Source organism: Loxodonta africana, chromosome 24, assembly GCF_030014295.1.
Source record: "Loxodonta africana isolate mLoxAfr1 chromosome 24, mLoxAfr1.hap2, whole genome shotgun sequence".
NCBI lineage: Eukaryota > Metazoa > Chordata > Mammalia > Proboscidea > Elephantidae > Loxodonta > Loxodonta africana.
The window spans coordinates 27063323-27084403 of NC_087365.1; the positions used below are offsets into that span (position 1 = coordinate 27063323).

Consider the following 21081-nt stretch of genomic DNA (forward strand, 5'->3'; position numbering starts at 1 on the left):
AACTGACAGTGTCTGCACTGGTTTGGCCTGAATGAGCGAAACCTGAGCAGTGACGTCAGTGGTCTGGGCACCAAATGCTCACACCTGGGCAAGCAATGCCCTCAGCAAAGCTCAGAAGTTGGGGTGCCAGGCTTGCCCCTCCTTGCAATGAAGTGTCCTTCTCCCTTCGTTGATTTTGTTTGCCTGACAAGATGGAGTTATTCCTCAGGTCTCTTTTATGGCCCTTAAAAAAAAAAAAATGCCATCGAGTCGATTCCAACTCACAGCGACCCTATAAGCCAGAGAGAGCTGCCCCACAGGGTTTCCAAGGAGCGGCTAGAGGATTTGAACTGCCAATCTTTTGGTTCAGCAGCCGAGCTCTTAACCATTGCACCACCAAGGCTTCTTGTGGCCCTTAGGATTGGTGAGAGTACTGTCAAGATACGAAGGCCCTAATAGGGTTGGCAGTCCGGGGCTAGGCCCTCCTGGGAGGTCTCAGTAGAGTCTTTTCTTCGCCTGGTTGTTGTTGTTGTGTGCTGTCTGCCCATATTGACTCAGGTGTGATTCCTCCGACTTAGGGTCCAGGTCCTGAAGAAACAACTCAGGCCTGGGTGCCCCCCTCCCCACCCCAGGGAAGCGGAAGATCACCCTCACCCTGTCTCCTGCCATAGTTCTGGCCTCCTCAAGCTCCAGCTCTTCACATTCAAGTCTCCTAACAGGACAGGCTCGCCTATCCATCACTACCTCCTTTCCTAAGAGCACTTTACAGGTAAATCTCTACTGTAAGTTCATTACTATTCTTACTGTACAGATGAGAAACTAGGCTCAGAGAGTTTATGTAATTTCCCCAAAACACAACCTTGACTGGCAGAACTGGGATTCGAACTTATGATTGGTATATTCAATCACTTCCACAGCGGTCCAGCCACGGCCGTGTTTTTCCTCTGTAGGTCTTAGCCTCGCTCCCAGACTCTCAGCAACGTCCTCTGGCAGAAAATGTCCTTGGGAAACAGCGTCTTTTGAGCCTCGGCCGCACCCGTAGCTCGCGCAGCAGGCGGAAGTAGGCGGTAGTTGGCCGGAAGTGGGTGTGTGAGGGCCGGGTGTTGCTGGAGGAGTCGGTGTCGCGGCTGCCCGCGGATTTGGGGTTCGGTGACGCGGCCCCCGCGCTCGCCAGGCTCAGGTGAGTGGCGGCGGCCGGGGAGGAGGTCACCGGTGCCTGTACCCAATCTCGCGGCCGGGCTGCCGTCGGTCCGCTCTCCTGGGCGGCCTGGGACCGGCGCTCGCGGAGGCCCACCGCCGCACTCCCCGGTCCCCGCCTCGGGCCGCGGGAGCCTGCCACAGGCCTGGCTTTAGGGAGAGCCTCGGAGACTCCCGCTGCTCCGGAGTTCTGTGACCTTGGGCAAGCAGTATACCTGAACCTTGATTTTCCCCCTATGAGAGAGGGATAATGACAGTATTTGGCTCACAGGGCTATTGTGAGACTGTAGAAATACTCTGCCGCACCTCGTACTACACTTTAGTACGTAAAATACGAATTACTTGGGATCTGAAGGTTGTGATTTTATAGGCCCGAGATTCTGCATTTCTAAGTAGTTCCCTGGTGAGGTTGATGCCTCTGGTTCACAGACCACACTTTGAGCGGCAAATACATAGTACGAGAGACGGAGCCGGTGTTCGATAAATATAAACCCAATATATTTTTTCTCATTTTTAGCAGACACTTTCTGGTTGCACAAGCTTAGCTGAGGATAGTATTGATGCCCCTCTCCCTTTTTTCTCTCCGGGGATAGGAAAAGCAAACGCCCTTTCTCTTTCCGCAGAAATCATGACACAGCTCTTCTGTCCTGACTCAGGGAGTTTTGGACCTTTCTTATATCAGCTACACTATCAGCCTCCTCAGGTGACGACTTATTGCTCACTCACCGTAGACCCTTGGCCAGTGCTTTATTCTGTGGAGCTGGGAGCCAGATGCCCCTCAACATGGCTGGTGTTTTGTGCTCCAGTTATCTGTTGTTGCTGGAATCTGAATTTACTACACTTTGAGCACAACTAGAAGGTGAACTCTTTTCCTTAAGACTAGACTAGAGCCATCTGGGGTAAAGAGGCCCAGTTGTGGATAGTAAGAACAGCCCTCTTTCCACAACTGGGTACTACAGCTCACTGCCCTGAATGTCCTCGGTCAAGCGCTTGGATGAATTTGCTAATGTCTGGCCGACCAAAATAAAATCTGAAGATTTAGTGCAGCATAACACTGCTGAGAAAATGAAGCCTTTGGCAGTTACGCAGATCTGATTTATTCGTCAGTATGGTTTCCTTCCCCATTCATGGACGTATCCATCATGTGAATAAGTCAACTTTGATGTAAAATAATTCTGAAGCTCCTCCTTCACTTGTCTGAAATACTGTACAGGCTTGGGAATCTGGGAAAGCAGATAAAACCAAATGTTTGGTTGAGTTAACAGTGGCAGGTACTTGGACCATTTATATGAGAATTATCTCATTTCTGTGTGGACGCAGATACTTCTCTTTACCTGCCTGGATTTTTGTCAGTCTTCTAAGAGCCCCGTTTAGTTGGACTGAGAGGACATAAGTGTTTGCCCCCTGTTGTTATACGCAGAGATTTTGTAAAGACAGAGTCTTATGAAATCCTTTTAAGGCAATGGCTCTAACAGAATCACACGTGAGACTTTGTCAGACTGTATCTACGTTGTTCTTTTTTTATTTTTATTTTTTGCTTTTTTTTTTTTGGTTATGCTTTAAGTGAAAGTTTACAGCTCAAGTTAGTTTCTCATACAAAAATTTATACACACATTGTTATGTGAGCCTAGTTGCTCTCTCTGTAATGTGACACTACACTCCTTTCCACCCCGGATTTCAAGCAGCTTATGTCCCTTTCTGCCTTCTCATCTCGGCTCCGGACAGGAGCTGCCCATTTAGTCTCATGTATCTACTTGAACTAAGAAGCACACTCTTCACGAGTATCATTTCAGGTGTTACAGTCCAGTCTAACCTCTGTCTGGCTTAGAGAATGGTTTTAGTTCTGGGTTAACATAGAGTCCAGGGGCCATGTCTTCTGGGGTTCTTCCAGTCTCAGTCAGACCATTAAGTCTGGTCTTTTTACTAGAATTTGAGTTCTGCACCCTATTTTTTCATGTTTCATCAGGGACTCTCTGTTTTGTGTTCCCTGTCAGGGCGGTCTTTGGTGGTAGCCGGGCACCATCTAGTTCTTCTGGTCTCGGAGTGATGGAGTTTCTGATTTATGTGGCTGTTTTTTTTCCTTGGGATAATATTTTCCTTATGTCTTTGGTATTCTTCATTCTCCTTTGCTCCAGGTGGGTTGGGACCAATTGATGCATTTTAGATGGCTGCTCACTAGCTTTTAAGGCCCTGGATGCCACTCACCAAAGTGGGATGCAGAACATTTTCTTAATAAACTTATGCCAGTTGACCTAGATGTTCCCTGAAACCGTGGTTCCCAGACCCCCACCCCAAACTTCATTGTTCCTGGCTTTCTGATTGTGAAACATCAAAGTCTTAGAGGGGGAAGTTAGGGCTATGTAAACTGAAAAATTTTCATAGATGATTGTGATGTACTGTTTTCTCTCTCATAAGCACAGGAACTATAACAAAGTGGAAGGAATGGGCTACTAGACTTGATTTTGGTTTGACTGAGCTCTGTGAGCAATACTTATCTTGACCTAAACACCTTTGCGCAAGTGCTTTGTCTTTATAGTATGAATAGACCTTCTTTTGTAGGCTCTGCCCCTGTGTGGAAACAGAAGCATAGAAGCAAAGTCTAGCCCAGTTAGGATCTTCTTTAATAGCTGAAAGTCCATATTTTCAGTCTCTAAGCCTTCGCCAGGGTTTTAGAACTTTCTAGACTCTCAGCAGGAGACCTCAGACCTAGAGAAAAAGATTTTTTTCCCTCACGGTTGCTCAACAGATTATTGCTGAGGCAAGATTTGGGTTTGGAGTATCCATTTATTTGTAGCGATTTTATTGGGACATAGGAGAGTTAAACATTTCTAGCAAAAGGATTGGAAATCAGAATTGAGGGATGAGCTCCCGTAGATGGTAAACTGCATATGCTGAGCGTGTAGTGTATTTAATCTGCAGTTAGCATGGCTGCCTTCCTCTAACTTCTGGACTGTGGTTTAAAACAAAGCTATTGGGCCTTGCTCAGACCTGCACCTGGAAAGGGGAAAAGTAAGATTGCTTTTACTTGTAAAATTGCAGGATGGTTCGGGCAGTGCCTTATGGAACAGCAAGGGTCCAGGGGTCTTGAGGCTCAACTTTGGTTTGTTAGGCCCCTAAAGAAGAGAGAGGAGGGTAGACTTGGGGCACTTAAACTGGGAAAGGGACTTTGTAAAATGTCAGATGTCTCTGAACGTTTAGATGCAGAGTCACAAGATGCTGGCTGGATTTCTTTCTCATCGTGCCTGTTTCTAGCTTTCTTACGTATTCTCTGGGAGTCCTAGAGTAAGAAGGAAGTAACTCCCTATTACGTGTGTGTTTTAGTTACCTAGTGCTAAAATATATATATATATATATATATATATATATATATTTTTTTTTTAGAGAAATACCACAAGTGGACGGCTTTAACGAATTTATTTTCTCACATTTTACCCATTGCCGTCAAGTCGATTCCGACTCATAGCAACCCTATAGGACGGAGTAGAACTGCCCCATAGAGTTTCCAAGGAGTGCCTGGTGGATTCGAACTGCTGACCTGTTAGTTGGCAGTCGTAGCACTTAACTGCTACACCACCAGGGTTTCCTCTCACAGTTTAAGAGGCTAGAAATCTGAATTTACAGTGGCAGCTCTAGGGGAAGGGTTTCTCTCTCTGTTGGCTCTGGAGGAAGCCCTTGTCTCTTCAGCGTGTGTTTCCTGGTTCCTTGGAGATCTCCATGTGTCTTAGCTTCTGTCTTACCCTGCCTCTCTCTCGCTGCTGGTTTGTTTAATCTCTCTCATATCTTAAAAGAGATTGACTCAAAATACACTGTCCTACACTAATCTCATTAGCATAACAAAGACAACCCATTCCCACATGGGATTACAACCACAGGCATAGAGGTTAGAATTTACAATACTTTTTTTTTTTTTTCTTTTGGGGGACATAATTCAGTCCCGAACAGCGTTGTCTTTTTCTGGGCAACACATCCAGGCCTCTCCTTTGCAGTGCCTTTTCTCCCCACTGTTGTACTTTCCTGGTTTTGTATCTTTCTTGGTTTTCTTTTTTCTCTGTAGTACTCAAGGCCCAACTTCTGAAGTGGTTGTAGCTTCTGACCTGCAGGTATAGATGTAAGAAGCTCTGGTGGTTCCACAGTTCAGCTGAGCTGCTAACACAGGTTGGCAGTTTGAACCCACCCAGTGTCTTCACGGGAGAGAGACCTGACAGCCTGCTTTCGTAAAGATTGTAGCCAAGAAAACCCTCTGGGACGGTTCTGCCCTGTCACATGGGGTCACTGTCCGTCAGAATCAACTTGATGGTACCCAACAACAATAACAGGTGTAGATACGGTGTCTATACAGTTAACTCTAAAAGTTGCTTGGTGAAAAGGTAGCCACTGTTTCCATTTGCATTTTGGATCTGCATGCCTCTAAGATTCCTTATTCTGTCGTCATATCTGTGACTGGGCTTCCGTAAAGAAGAAGTATAGACAGTAGAGATTGTTTGCACTGGAAATAACTTCTCAACATTTTCCTCAACTATTAAAGTTACTTTGTCTATTTATTGATTGTCTTCTTGAAGAATATCTTAATTTCTTGTTAGTACATGCATTTTGTAATTTAAATTTTTGATAAAGTTATACATGTACATAGTTTTAAAAAAGTTCTACAGAGCTTGTAACACTGAATATCAGTTCCCTCCCTCTCTGCCTCCATTTTTGTTCCCCAGAAACACTGCCAACTATTTGTTTCTTTTGGTATTTATCAGTATATTTCTAAATAACATGTTTGTTACTTAGAACTTGTTGCCTCTTTTGTTCTCACCATGCCTGTGCTGAAATATTAACAGAGATTCCTGGTGATTGTTTTGAGGGTCTTGGTATTTCTTGATCTTTCAGTTTTATATTTAATATTTTGACTTCTTAGGGAGTTTGAGGCTCTTGGTCTCTGGTGTAATGACCTTACCTCTTCTCCCTTCATCCTCTTAAAGTAATTTGATCATAATTTTTGGCTAGGTTGATATTCAAGGTTTATATCATAAAATTATGTAAATATTCAGAGCTGAGCCGGGAGTATCACATTTTCTGCCTTGTACAGATTTTTGGCTTCCTTAGAGTTAATAATTCCAGTTGCTGTTATTGGCTTGGTTTTCTATTTTTCTTTCTACCCATCACAGTTCATCCCCAGATTATCCATTAGAAGTGTAAATCTCTTTTCCTAGATAATATCCATCTCATCCAAAGTGGGTTAGTTGTTCTCTGGGTCTCTTCACAGCTCTTGTCCTAGGGTTTCCCTTTGCTTCTTTCCTGGAGCCCCTAATTTCCGGATCCCGTACCTTTCCTGCCACCTTTCAGGCCTTCAGTCATGGTAGCTGTCTTCACCTTGATACTGGAACATCCTGCAAACCTTAATGGAAGTTTCAGTCTTTGAGGTCTCCTCTTTGTTCTTTTTGTAAACAGCATAAACTAATCATAATCATAGTGATGTCTAAAATCCCAGACTGTTAGAGGTAAGAGGGGCTTCTGAGCTCACTCATTTCTAAACTTCCAGCTCCCTGGCACCTGGAAACCCTAGAAGACCAGAGATTGTTCAGAGAGCTGCAGTCTGGAACCTGTGTTTCCTGACTCCCATTCTTGGCTCTCCAATACAACAAGCAATGTGGTTTTTGGAGTCATATAGTCTTTTGTGTGAAGCCCGGCTCTGTTCCTTGAAAGTATAACCTCTGGCAGGTTTTCCTCATCAGTAATATGGGGATAACAAACCTACCTTAGAGCATGGTTGTAGGGATTGGAACTAATGCAGATAAAGCAGCTCATACAAGCCCTGTCATGGAGGATGTCCTGAGACAATTATCCACACCCAAAAACCAGACCCATTGCCATCAAATGGATTCCAACTCAAAGCAACATTATAGGACAGAGTAGAGCTGCCCCATAGGGTTTCCAAGGCTGTAATCTTTATGGAAGCAGATGCCACATCTTCCTCCCACAGAGGGGCTGGCTGGTGGGTTCCCACTGCTGACCTTTCAGTTAGCAGCCGAGTGCTGAACTGCTGCACCACCAGGGCTCCTTAAGACAATTATAACTCTTATTATTTCCATCTTGGGACTTCACCTGTGTTTTTATAGAGCAGAAGAGCCACATCAGTTCAAAACACGGGAGCGACACCAAGCAAACATTGCTGTTGAAGGAAATGATTCTTTTGTTCATTTCAGGACCATGCACGGTGACTTGTTAAGTACTCTTAGTTAATAGTAATTGTGGTAATTTTAATTATTTAATATGCTTGAAGAATTATGATAATTTAAAAGCAAGTTTGTTAAATTTATCCCTATACTCTTCTGTATTAACAATTTTAACGCCCATGAAAAGGGAAAAAAAGTTAATTTATCAAAGATGCAACAGAAAGTCTCCCCACCAAGACGCTATTATTCTCGCTTTATGTAAGTGTATTTTAGGTGGGGGCACTAGTTTGTGTTCCACTGACTATTTGTGTGTACTTTTCCATGTTGATGCCAGCCACATGCTTATCTTACAAACCGGGCTCCTATTGGATGGGCATTTGGGTAGTTTTCAGTTTTTTATTTTAGAATAAAACAGCTATTTTATAAAACGTAAGTTTTTTTTTCTTCTTCTTCTTCTTTTGAGTTATTTCTTAGGATTCGGTTTCCAAGGTGAGATGAAGGACTACAGATTTGAACAGTTTATGGCTTTAGGTGCACATTGTGTTGGACTAAATGTAGATTCCAGGTTCCGAAGCAGGTCTTCTTAAAAGCACTGTTCTGTCCCCTGGGGTTTTCTGTTATCTGCAGTCTCTTTTGTTCTCACCCATGCTACAATGTTAACAGATTCCTCATGATTATTTTGAGGCATGCAAATCTTCAGTTATCATCTAAATATGAAATAAAAATTACTTCAGTACTATTTTTCTAATGTTTTCCTAATTTTTAAAAAGTTGGCCATTTGTGTTCATAGGAATAAACTAATAGTCTATATAGCATGGGTAGGCAAACTTTTTCTGTAAAGGGCCAGACAGTAAATACTTTATGCTTTGCAGGCCATATCGTCTCTGTCACAGTTACTCAGTTCTGTTCTTGTGGTGTGAAAGCCGCCATAGATAATATGTGACGAATGGGCAGGACTATATTCCAAAAAACTTTACTTACAAAATCAGGTGGAGGGCTAGGTTGGCCCCTGGATAATAGTTTGCTGACCCCTGGTCTATAGTGTCTGGACCTACAAGTTGAAGCTTGATGTGTAGAGTGATCCACAGGCTACAGGAAAGAACCAAGTACAGTATATAAAAATTTAGTGTAAAAGAATTCTGCCCTGGTTCACAAAGAAATTAGAGCATACGTTCTTGCCAGCTGTGAAGCTGGGCTACTGGCACTCCCCTGGTTCTTACGCTTTGGGCTCTGGAAGGAAAGAGCTGGCAGCAGAGTCCGGCAGGCATTTCAGAAAGTCATTCTGGCACCCTAGGAACTCTCATGGGGTTTTCTGTAGCAACAGCCCTGTCTCCCCGGGCCTTGCTTCTCAGACTTTGGCACTTCTCAAGGGGAAAGGAAAGGGAGTAAGCTTCTAAGGAAAGCAAGAATACAGCAGAGTCAATTTTATACCCTCTCATGGTTCCTGCTGTGGGAGAAAAATGGGAATTGTGCTGATCAGAGGCGGGATAAGGAAGCAGTCAACAGCTGACTCACTGGAAGCATTGCTAATCTGCCTCCTCTAGAAGAAAGCTATGCTGCTCACCTGGCTTCTTATCAGGGCAGTCTCGTGAACTGGCGTTCCCTGAACCCTGAGCCCAGCTTTGAAGTGCTCTTTGCTTCCCACTCAAGAATTGACAGTGAGCAGGGGGCTCTAGCCTCTGTCCTCCCTGTCGAAATGAGTGAGTTTTTGAGTGTACCTCTTAATTGCATGACTACTCTGCCATAGTGATTCACTCCATTACATGCCTCATGGAGAAGAGACTAGGTCTCTTCTAAAAGGTACAGGATCCCATAGCATTAGAGCAACAGAATTCTGTAATTTAAAGTTTTGTTCTTTAAGAACAGGGAGGGTCATGTTGGGTATAATTAATTAAACCTTATGCCAAGTCCCACCCTTTATTTTGTGCTTTTAGTATGGCAGCTTTTTCTTATTCTCCAGAGATGGAATGAGGTGTTCATTTTTGTTCCCGGATTTCTTTTTGAAAATCTGCCCTCCTCCCTTCCTGTTGAATGTTATCAGAGCAACTGGCTCTTCTCTAACCATCATTACTTCCCTTCTTGAATGAAGTCTGTCCAGAGGGAGCGCTCCTTCCTGTAAGAACTGCCTAATGGTTTGGTATTTTCCCATGCCTTTATGCAGGGCTCATGTTTATGCTTGGTATATGCTGTGTTGGATTTGGTTTGGGCATTCACTGGCATTGAAGTTACTTGAGTGGACAGCAGTGTAGTTTTAATCCATTTCTTATGTTGTATGAATTTTGGTATTGTGATAGGTGGAAGCCACTCATTCTTCATCTACCCTTTTTTCAGTATCTGGCACCAATTCTCGCCCAGTCATTTGTGACCCATGGCTCTTGCGATATGTCGAAGATTTCCAGGCAGTTTCTGTGGAACACCTCCCAGACCAGCTCTAATCAAGTACCACACAAACAAGAAATTGCTTGGTCAAACCTGTGAGGACTGTGCTCTGCCTGCCAAAAAGATCAGTACTGACACCAGAATGGCAGCCACACTCAAGTGGGTAAAACCATTAAGATATCAAATGTTTTGCAGTCCTTTTGCCTACAATGCTACCCAATGTGTGGCATATTGGAATGTGGGAAGCAGCACACGGTCTTGGGGACAGGACCCTGCCAAACAAGTTGAGAACATTTGTAGCACCTCATCTTCTTGGAGGATCCTGACAACCAGCGGTACCCTCCTGGGTGTGGAGCTCAGCAAGGCTTCTGCCTCTAAGGCCAGCACGTTGCAGCCAGACTCACCAAGCACCGTGAGAGATGGAGAGGATGTGGAAGTCTTTGATTCCTTTGAAGACCCCCGAATGTTCCTACAGCTGAGACCAGAGTACCAGCTTCACAGCTATAACAGATCTGAAACTGGTCAGCCACTGTCTGTTTCAGAAGGTGAACTAATTTTGTATACAATCACAGTTTTTCAAAGTAAGCTCCAGCCCCAAGTCATTGCTGATTATTTCCGTAAGCTGAGCTCTTTGCCTGCAGCGCAGCGTCCTGTCTTGCTGTCTAGTACTGGCTTTACTTTGCTCTGCCGGCTGAGTGTGAAAAACATACAGCTCTTTGATACCCTAGATCTGATCGGTATTTTGAAAGCCCTTGTCCGTTTAGGAATCCCTCACTCCCATCCAATGCTAGAAGTGTATGAAACCAAATTTTGTCATCAGGTCTGGGATATGAGCCTGGATCAGCTTCTCTTGGTGGCTGACCTCTGGCGGAACTTGGGCCGCAAAGTACCTCGGTTTTTAAAAATCTTTTTTAGTTATCTAAATTTACACTGGAAAGATCTCTCCTTATCACAGCTGATTCACTTAATATATATTATAGGTGAAAGTCGGCAGGTCCCCCAGGACCTAATGCAAAAACTGGAATCATTGATCCTCAAGTACATAGATTTGATCAATTTAGAGGAGGCTGGTGCAATCTGTTTGGGATTCTTTAAATCAAGTAGTAATCTCTCTGAATTTGTCATGCGGAAAATCGGAGACTTGGCCTGTGCTGACATGCAGCATCTGAGTAGTTATGCCTTAGTGAGTATTCTTAAAATGTTGCGCTTTACACACGTGGATCACATAAATTTCATGAAACAGATGGGACAGATTGCTCCTCAGCGAATTCCTTCCATAGGAGTTCAGGGTGTTATGCATCTGACTCTTGCCTGCTCAGCCTTACGCGTGCTAGACGAACACGTAATGAATGCTGTGGCTGCTTCTTTGCCTCCTAGGGTAGCACACTGTCGATCTAAAGATGTTGCCAAGATTTTGTGGTCGTTTGGAACTCTGAATTATAAGCCACCCAACACAGAAGACTTTTATTCCAGCCTGATAAATGAGATTCACAGAAAGATGCCTGAGTTTAAACTATTCCCAGAACACCTGCTCACCTGCCTACTGGGCCTGGCATTTTCTGAGTACTTTCCAGTAGAGCTCATTGATTTTGCTCTGAGTCCAGGGTTTGTCAAGTTAGCTCAGGAGAACAGTAGGTTTGAACTCACTAAGGAGCTATATACTCTTGATGGCACAGTTGGCGTTGAGTGTCCAGATTACAGAGGCAATCGTCTTAATTCTCACCTTCAGCAAGAGGGGTCTGAAATGCTGTGGAATTTAGCCAGGAAGGATATGACCTCAAAGCCTGAATTCCTAGAAGCTCTCTTTTTACTTCAGACTGTGTTGGGTGGGCCCCAGTACATCAAGCACCATATGATTTTACCTCATACCCGATCTTCTGACTTAGAGGTGCAGCTTGATGTCAACATGAAGCCATTACCATTCAACAGAGAAGCCACATCAACTCCAAGTGTAGACAAATTAAGGCTTAAGCATGTGGGAGTCAGCCTTACAGACAATTTGATGAATCAGCTACTAAGAGGGACACGAAGAAGGCATTTCCAGGGGGAAATTGAGTCAGAGACTGGGCAGCAGCCCATGGAGTTAGAGAAGAAGGCAGCCATACACTTGAGGGGTTCCATCTGCAATGTGACAGATAGGTTGGAGGCCATGGAGATGGCTGACCTATGCCCCCCAGCCCAGCTGCAGGCCCCTCATGTGAAGCTGGCAATTCAGTTCACAAATAGGAACCAGTATTGCTATGGTACCAGGCATCTGCTTGGATTGCACAATATGAAGAGACGGCAGCTGGTTCGGCTTGGGTATCGTGTAGTAGAATTACTCTACTGGGAATGGTTCCCACTACTGAAAAGAACTCGCTCAGAAAAGCTGGCATTCCTCCATGAGAAAGTGTTTACCTCTGCACAATGAAGGGCCTTTAGGGGCATTTCTACTTGCATTTGCACTGTACAAGTGTTATGAAACAATTATAAAAGCCAAAATATAGGTTTGGTAATAAAATTATCTGTTGTAGGGGCTTAGTTGTGCTCTTCTCTGTGACGGATTGGAACTAGTCTATGTAACTGAAAATTGTAACCTGGTCCTGTTGTACAAGTTGCTGCTAATTTGTGCATATTACGCTTAGGTAGATAATAAACATTAAAATGTAAGGTGAAGTGCTATTGCATTTTTCCTTCTTTATCTGCCTTATCTCATGGTTATTTAAAATTTTTGGAAAAAAAAAGAGTAGTCGGACATTGTCTAAAGCCAATTTTTTAAAAGTAGTTTTCATATGCTTTGCTTTAAAGTAAGAATCTTTTTCATCTTCACTTATATTTCATGGTTTTTTCCCTGTGTGACCCTGTAGCACAGAGCAGAACTGCCCCATAGGGTTTCCAAGGAGCAGGCTGGTAGATTTGAACTGTCGACCTTTTGATTAGCAGCAAAACCCTTAACCACTGTACTACCAGGGCTCCATGTATATACCCAGAAAGACCCAAACCCACTGCTGTCCAGTCGATTCCGACTTATATATTTACGTGTACGTATATAAATCCAAATATAAACATATGCATTTGCCACCTCGACATTTTTTACATGTACAGTTCAGTGGCATTAATTATGTTCATCATGTGAAACCATCATACTTCTCATTCTTGTGTAAATTTGTATGTGTGTGTCCTTAGTTGCTTGTTCTTCCTGTTTTAAAGAACCATGTCAGAATTAGTGTGCTAAATGTCTTCTTAGCTCGCTCTTCTCCATTTCTACTTGTACATAAACTTTTTTCCCCTGGGATATTTTCTCCCTAAAAATGGACCTGTTGTTAGTTGCCATCGAGTCGATTCAGACTCATGGAGATCCGTGTGTGCAGAGTAGAACTCCGTAGGCCATAGACGTCTTCCAAGGTGCTTCTCTGTGGGCTTGAACTGCCAGCCTTTCAGTTAGTAGCCTCGCACTTAACCATTTGTGCTACCCAGGGACTCCTTTGAAATTGGACCTAAGAGTAGAATTATATGAGTGCTGTTGGGCCAAAACCAGAAACACCAAAACCGTTGCCATCAAGTCGATTCCAACTCAGAGAGACTATAGGACAGAGTAGAACTGTCTGGGCCAGTAGGTCCCAAATCTGTGGATGAGGCGGAATGTTTTTTATGGCAGGTAGCTCAGGTAAGAAGGAAACGCGTTAGCCTCCCACAGTAGGAAGTCCAGCGGTCTTCAGATTTGGTTCGTTATGAGCCCCAGGCAAAAGGAGGTTGTGCACAGGTAAGTAACACAACACAGGTAACTTTTGTAAACACTTGTGGTCTGTGAGAATTTCTTTTAAAAGGAATCCGTACATACTCAAGTTTGAGAAATACTGATTTAAGCTTTTAAAAAATGTATTGATTTAATTTCAGATGGGTAATACAATAGCATGATTCCCAAGGTATTCAGTGAAACGTTTTCCACCCACCCCTGTTTTCCTGCCACGTGGTTCCCTGCCTGGAGATAGCTCGTGCTACCAGTTTCTTACATATTCTTCCAGAGGCGGCATATACAAGGAAATCAGTGAACATACTTTTTTTTTTTTCAAGTGAATACACGTGTGTGTGTTTTCTTTTTGTATTATGGAAACTGGTCCTTCATTTTTTCTCTTCCAAGTAGCTCTCAGCAGGGGGCATTTAGAAAAGTCTGGGAATGTTTTCGGTTTTCAGAGTCTCTTGGCAGCACAACTGGACGGGGATGCAGGGATAGCCCCCTACAAGAAAGAATTATAAGGAAAATGCCAACGGTAGCGCCTCCGTTGAGAAACATTGCATCTGGTGGTTTGTGGATGTGAAGATTATCGAGTTGTGTATGTGAATTTTGTTCCCAGCCACCTTGCTAAACTTTCTGATTGTAATAGTTTTTCAGTTGATTCTCTTGGAGTTTTCAGGTGTATAATCACCATTTGCAGATAACGATAATTTTACTGCCACCTTTCTAGTTTTTATATTTCTAATATTCTTTTGTCTAAATGTGTTGTTTTGTACTTTAATTGAGAATGAATATTGAATTTCATCAAATGCTTTTTGACATTTGAGGAGACGTTTTTACTTTATACCTTTTAATACGTGAATTATATACTAAGATCTCTAAAATTGAACCGTTTTCACATCTCTGGGTTAAATCTCACTTGGTTATGGTTTATTATTCAGGGAAGTTTTTAAAAATACAGGTTCTCAGACCCTGCTCCTAAAAGTTGGGTAGTGGAGAAATCTGTATTTTAAAAAGACTGAAAAAAAACTTCTCAGGTGATTTTAGTAATCAGCCAGTTTGTGAACTTGTGTGTCTTAAGGCTACGGTTGGGGATTAAAGCCACTTTCTCCGCTGTGTGATACAAACCTTCTCTTTGTTTCCCACCCCCTTTTCCATCAGCTTTTTGGCCAGCTGCCCCAGCCCTGATCTGCCTTTTCTTGTGCCTATTTATCTACTCCAACAGTGTCCTCTAGATAGAGCCTGGCCTCCCTTGTTTCCTCTCTAGCTGCTCAAGAAAAGGTAGTCAGGGAGGTGGCTCCATGCTCACTTACCTTGTCATAACCTTCCCCAGTGGCCCTGCTCAGAGCAATACTGTTGTCCAAGTTGGCCGTGTCCCCAAAACTGCATTGCAGTTGCCCCCTATGTTTATATCTGGTGCCTTCAAATTGTCCGCCGTTGCTAGTGGGAGCCCTTCAAGTCGGCTCCTAAGGCCTCTTGACATGACCCCAATAGTCTTTCATAGCATCCTTGCTACCTGAGGTGACAAGATGTTCCAAGATCATTTTGTACATTTCTTGTTCCGGACTTGGAGGTAGCCGTTTCTCTAAGGAACTCTGATTCCTTCTAAGACTAACCCACCCTTCTAACTTTTATTTCTTCTTATCCATCACACCCTCTATACTCCGCATTTGTATCATCCACTCTACTCAGTCCTTCCTGGATATGCTTTGTGTTTTCCACAAGTTTGGACCTTGTCCTTGATTTTATTATCTACCTAGAATGCTCGTCTCTTTTCATATTTCTAGAAAAATCATATTCTTCCTCAAGGCTACCTTCTCTCCTCTGTGCCATCTTACCCACACAGAATTAATCATTCAATTCAGTGAACGTGAATTAAACATCTGTTCTGTGTTAGGATCTGAATAAGACACCATTCCCTACCCTAAATGCATTCTTAACACCTAGGTGTTGTACAAAGAGGAGAGATTGAAAAGCTCCAGGGGAGGGTAGGGGTGAGAACCTCTCCCCTTCCCACAATAGGGTGCACTTGAGCAAGATCTGAAGAGAAGTGGGATTTTCAGGGTATATGTGGTGGGGGGGGAATTTTTTTTTTTATGTGGGGTCATTCCAGGTTTTATGTGGGGTCATTCCAGGCAGATGATGGGATGCCTTTAGCACCTGAAATGAAGCTGAGCTGAGCTGACGGGGCTTTCTGTGCTGGCCTCTCTTGCCCTTCACCTGTCTTCTGTCCTGCACTCTCCAAGCTCCAGGGCTTTGGCTGGCTGTTCCCTCAGCCTGGAATGTTCCTCTCCTGGGATGCAGAGCAACTTCCACCCAGCATTGTTTAGGTCGCCTCTCAGAGATCACATCTTTGGAGAGGACTTCCTTGTCCCTGCTGACCAAAAACAGCACACCACCGTCCCTCCCTCCCTTCACCTCCCCACCCCCACTTAGGTCATGCTGTCATTTTTCTCCTGCGTCATTTTCCTCACTGCTCTCAGCAGCAGCAGAAATTATTCTTTGTTTGCTTGTAAGTCTCCCCTTTTGGAAGGTAAGCCCTTTGAGTTAATTTTGTCTAGTTAACTTCTTTATCTCCAGTAGGTCCTGGCAGATAAATAATGTTCAGTGAGTGTGCTCTGGGCATTTAGAGTAGCTGGGCATTGCTGAAGGAATTCTGGTGATGCAGTGGTTAAAGCACTCGCCTGCCAAATGAAAGGTTGGCAGTTCGAACCCATCAGCCATTCTGCAGGAGAAAGACATGGCAGTCTGCTTCCATAAAGATGTACATTCTTGGAAACCCGGTGGGGCAGTTCTGTTCTGTGGGGCCACTATGAGTCGGAATCAAGTTGACACAGTGGGTTTGGTTTTGCAGTTTTTTGGGGCATTGCTGGAGAGCCGGGGTGGTGGGCAGATTGTGGGGCTGGAGGGGTGTAGAGAGTGTCTGGGTCACAAAGGCCTTATGGCCTTGCTAAAGAGCCTAAGTCTTCAGGGGCTGTGTGCCCCTAAAGGGTTCTAAGTCAGGAATAATTGGGCCAATTCGTGTTTTTTTGAAAGGTTAGGAAAGGAGCAAGATAGAAGTAGGTGGGGAGGGGAGTGCGAGATGAGGCAGGGAGAATATTTCACAGATGTTTGCAAGAGCCTAGGTGAGAGATGAGGGTCAGAGATGTGGGAGTGAAAAGTTTGAATTGCAGAGGTGTTTGGAAGGGCAACTTGACAAAACTTGATAACTGATTGGGTTGAAGTTGATTTTGGTGCCTAGATTGATAAAGTGTCAGCAGCTAAAATTGGGAGCAAAGCAGGAAAGATGTTTGAGTGGGGGGGTGGGGGAGGCTGCTGATGAGTTTGCCCTGATCTTGCTGAGATGTCCGACCTTTTGCCTAAAGGTTCAGGCTCAAAATGGGGACTAGGATGTTTGCAGCCAGAACCCCAAGTGAGTGAAATTGCCTGGAGCAGATGGGAGGGAGTTTTGCAGGCAGGCAGGGGGAAAATGACCAAGAGGAGATGACATTTATGGGGAGGATGAAGAAACACGGATCCTGTGATGAAGAAGGAGAAAGAACAGATAAACAGATTTAGGAAAAATGGCGGCATAGAAACCAAAGGGAAAGAAGAGTATTTCAAAAAAGAGGTCAGATGCTGGGGATAGATGAGTTAAGGCAAGGACTGAAAAGTCTCCAGCAAATTTGGCAGCTTGAATATCACTGATGAGTTTAGCGGTGGCAGTTTGAATTACCAGGGCAAAAGCCAGATCGCAGACCTGTTGAATGAGTGGAAGTTAAGGAATGGATTACACATGTTGAGAACCTTGAAAGGGGAGACTTAGCAGGGGTTAGAGAAGGGCTGGGATTGCCAGATAATACAAAAACAAAAAAGCCAAACCCCTTGCTGTCGAATCGATCTGACTCATAGTGACCTTACAGGACAAAATAGAACTGCCCCATAGGGTTTCCAAGGAGCGCCTTGTGGATTCAAACTGCCAACCTTTCAGTTAGCAGCTGAACTCTTTAACCACTGCGCCACCAGGGTTTCTAGATAATACAAGATACCCAGTTAAATTTTAATTTCAGATAAATAATAATTAGTGTGTCCCAAATACTGCATCCTTTATTTTTATTTGCTAATTTCTGTCAACCCTAAGAGAGACCCAGCATTACAGCAGGATTTTTTTGGGGGAGGGGGGCAGAAAAGAATTATGTTTATATGCTGAGGAAAAGGATCCACTAGTCACAGAGAAGTGGAAGATTCAGGAGACAGGCAACAGAGGATGGAATAAGGCCCTGGAGGAGAGGGACTAATTTAGGGCCAGGTTTGTATGTGGAGAGCCTGGCCACCTACTTGGGTTCCCACAGAACTCAGTAATGACACTGTAATTAAGGCACCGAGGAAATGGTATTAGAGCCTTTTACACATCTTGTTTTGAGACTGTGAGTCTCTTAAAAGTAAAAACTGCCTACTTGTGCCTAGCAGAGTGCCTTGTACATAGTAAGCCCTTGAAGGGTGAATTGGCTCCAAATGGCTCCAATTGCAAGCTTCTTTTGGCTCCACACCTGTGTTCTGGTCTTCCATGTGCACCTCTTACTGGGACAGCTGTCTTTCATTTTAACTGGCTCTAAGAAAAATGCACACACGTCTTTTTTTTTTTTTCATGGATGGACAAGTAACTCAATTTAGAAATTACAAGAGGTATTGTGCTTCTTTAAAAGCTGAAGTGCCCAATTTATAAAATTGCTCAATGCATTGGTATTCCACCCACTCTTTGAGGTTAAATGCTTTTCTCTTTTTTGACAGGTAATCTTTTTTTTTTCCCTCCTCTGTAACCTGTTTGAGCCTAGTCTTTAAGATATGGGTATCTGCGGGAATTACTTTCCATTACGTTTTTGTGAGACTCAAAATCATATTGTATAACTCAGCCATGACAACTTCTTTGTACATAGGCCAAGGGAAAATGGGTGCTCGGTGTGGTGTTCAGAAAGTGTCACGGTCACCTTATCCTCTTCTACATTATCCCTCCGTGCCCCTCACTTCCTGTCCCTGGGTTCCAAATCTCACAGAGAAAAGGTTTGCTTGGTTTCTTCAAGCTTCAAGGAAGCACAGACAGACACCTTCCAGACAGGGTGACCAACTCATTCCAATTTGCCTGGGACTTCCCTAGTTTTAGCAATCAAAGTTCCATGTTCTAGGAAACCATTCAGTCCTGGGTAGACCAAGACAGTTGATCAGACTGCTTCCAAAACCCTTCTCAGTCTCTCACTTTCCATGATTCAGCCTCAAAACAGGGAAGCAGAGGAGAAAGGTTTGTCTCCATCTGGACATCCAGACCTATGGGGGCAGTCAGTTGCAAGAAATATCCTGGGTATGTGTCTAGATCCTCCATCCTCTCTAATATCATCCTGAAACCTCAGAAATCCAGTCCAGTTATTTAGTTTACATTAACTTTAAACATAAAAAGAACAACTACTTATCCCACCACTCTAACGCATTGCCTCTTTAAATTTCTGAATAACCAGGAGAGAGATTGTATGTGTATACATATTCATCTGTACATATTTCTAGGTATAGATCTCAACAAATGTGTGATCATAATATGACTACAACTTTTGTGTTTTTTTTTTTCCTTTATATATACTTTAACATTTTTCTAGATACTCATATTTATCGTTTAAGTGACATGAATGTCAAGGATAAACGTGTCACTCAAGTTTGTTTCTTAGAGTGTGGGTAGTGAACTTAACTATTAACTAGAGTCTTCAGTTGAGGGGTTTAGATCCAGGTGAAGAACGTCAGGGCTTCTGTTGACAATAGAGTATCTGAATTTATAAAATAAAAGACTTTGTAAAGGGCGGCACAGGGATCCTCGTGATGGAACTGTTCTGTGTCTTGACTATGGTAGTGATTACACACATCTACACAGGGAATAAAATAGTAGAGAGACATCACTACCACATAACTGAGTGCATGTACAGCTGGTGAAGTCTGTGTAAGATGAGTGGATGCTACCAGGGAATCAGTTTTCTGGCTGTGATACTGTACTATAGTTACGTTTGATACTACCTCTGGAGGAGACTGGGTGAAGAATACATGGGATCTCTCTGCACTTGCTTAAAACTGCTTATGAACCTACAATTAAAATAAAAAGGTTAGTTTAAAAAATTAAAAATATCTTAGAAGGCAGTTTTCACATCCTTGTGAGATACTCGGTACTATGCTATGCATAGCTCATTTTCCTTCTTTTAAAGAATACCCCTCCCTCAAGAGAAAAAAAAAATTAAAGGAAGAAACTGTCAAAGGAAAAATTGAAAGTACCTGTCTTTCAAGAAGCCATTTGCAAAGATAGCCCCTTGTGTAGTATAAAAAAGATAGTGGAACTGCATCAGTCGGGGGAAAAGGAAAACCCCTTGAAGGGTAGATTGCCTCTAAGTGGTTCAGAATTGCTGTTGTCGTCTAGGAGGTTAATGGTAGACTTTTCATTAGTGTCATTTCTCTCCCTGGTAATAAACCTTTTCTGACTTCCTCAGACCAGTAACTTTGGAGCCTTTTTTTGAGCTGCAATTCTTAACTGCAATTTTACATCAAAACCCAGTACATATATGTAATTAAAAACCGCCCTGGTGGCACAGTGGTTAAGAGCTCGGCTGCTAACCGAAAGGTCGGCAATTCAAATCCACTGGCCACTCCTTGGAAACCCTATGGGGCAGTTCTACCCTGTAGGGTCCCTATGAGTCTGAATCAACTCGATGGCAATGGATTTGGTTTGGAAACCCTGGTGCCGTGGTGGTTAAGAGCTACGGCTGCTAACCAAAAAGGTCAGCAGTTTGAATCCACCAGGCGCTCTTTGGAAACCCTGTGGGGCAGTTCTGCTCTGTCCCATTGGGTCACTACGCGTCAGAATCAAGTCGGTGGCACCGGGTTTGGTTTTTTTTTTTTTTTAATATGTAATTGGGACAAAAGTTTCACAAAACAGTGTTCACCCTCATGTGTAGTACACTCTGGTATTTTCTTTCTCTTCTACTTAATTAAAAAAAAAATGTTATGGCTCAGTAATTTGAGTCCTTGATTCTTGATCTGCAGTTTGAAAATACACTGCTCGGTCTACTAGGTGAAGTAGTCAAAGCCGCTTGGCATGACATTCAAGGCCTTCCCCATCTGACTCCATCTTCCTTCCCAGCCCTGCCTCCTACTCCTGCTTCTAGCTAACTGGCACATTCAACATTTCCTGAACCCGCCTCTCATTGTCCCACCTTTGTGCCTTGACTCTTGCTGTCCTTCTCCTCAGTGCCGTTCTCCTTTTCTTGTTTGCACCTCTTGGCTCCTATAGTTGAGCATATATGGTCTGTTGTACTGTTAGTATGTAGAGCTGCCCGTGAGGTCAGGCATGTGTCCCAGTTGTCCCCAGTTCAAATGTTACTCCTGCAAATTCTTCTCTGGCTTCTGGGTATACTTGGCCAATATTTTTCAAGATCCACAATAAGAATTTTATGTTGGATCTAGTATATATATATTTTTTTTTTTTAGTATATATATATGTTTTATATATGTCTAAAACTAAAACAATACCTGTATTATGTGCAATTTGGTATTTCATATACTAGTCTAGTTTTTATTTCTTTTTTCAACCCGTAACTTGATTTCAGAAATCATAAATTAAAAACCATTGATTTAGGCCATCCT

General features: G+C 43.3%; 2 protein-coding genes across 12 annotated transcripts in view; both read left to right on the forward strand.

Moving 5' to 3' along the window:
* The first annotated feature begins 1044 nt into the window (after positions 1-1044).
* FASTKD5 (FAST kinase domains 5) lies at positions 1045-20785 on the forward strand. Of its 2 annotated transcripts, XM_064275851.1 has the most exons (3): positions 1063-1159; positions 7281-7385; positions 9669-20785. In XM_064275851.1, exon 3 carries the CDS (start codon positions 9706-9708, stop codon positions 12124-12126), a length of 2421 nt encoding a protein of 806 aa, XP_064131921.1. In that variant the 5' UTR covers positions 1063-1159; positions 7281-7385; positions 9669-9705; the 3' UTR covers positions 12127-20785. The 2 variants fall into 2 exon arrangements, with proteins under 2 accessions (XP_010589865.2, XP_064131921.1); XM_010591563.3 differs by lacking the exon at positions 7281-7385 and having other exon boundaries at positions 1045-1159.
* The window catches only part of UBOX5 (U-box domain containing 5), a 44864-nt gene continuing 24829 nt past the window's right edge, over positions 1047-21081 (forward strand). For 9 of the 10 annotated variants that reach the window (XM_023550074.2, XM_023550077.2, XM_010591566.3 and 6 more), the window contains exon 1: positions 1047-1159. The gene's annotated coding sequence lies outside the window, so the exon portion shown is untranslated. Of the gene's footprint in view, positions 1160-10148; positions 10262-21081 lie in introns of those variants that run through there. The other variant, XM_023550072.1, reaches the window with a different exon arrangement.

What these genes read in the sequence shown, in the direction of transcription:
- FASTKD5 (XM_010591563.3), top strand. Translation starts at nt 9,706, where the DNA reads ATGGCTCTTGCGATATGTCGAAGATTTCCAGGCAGTTTCTGTGGAACA.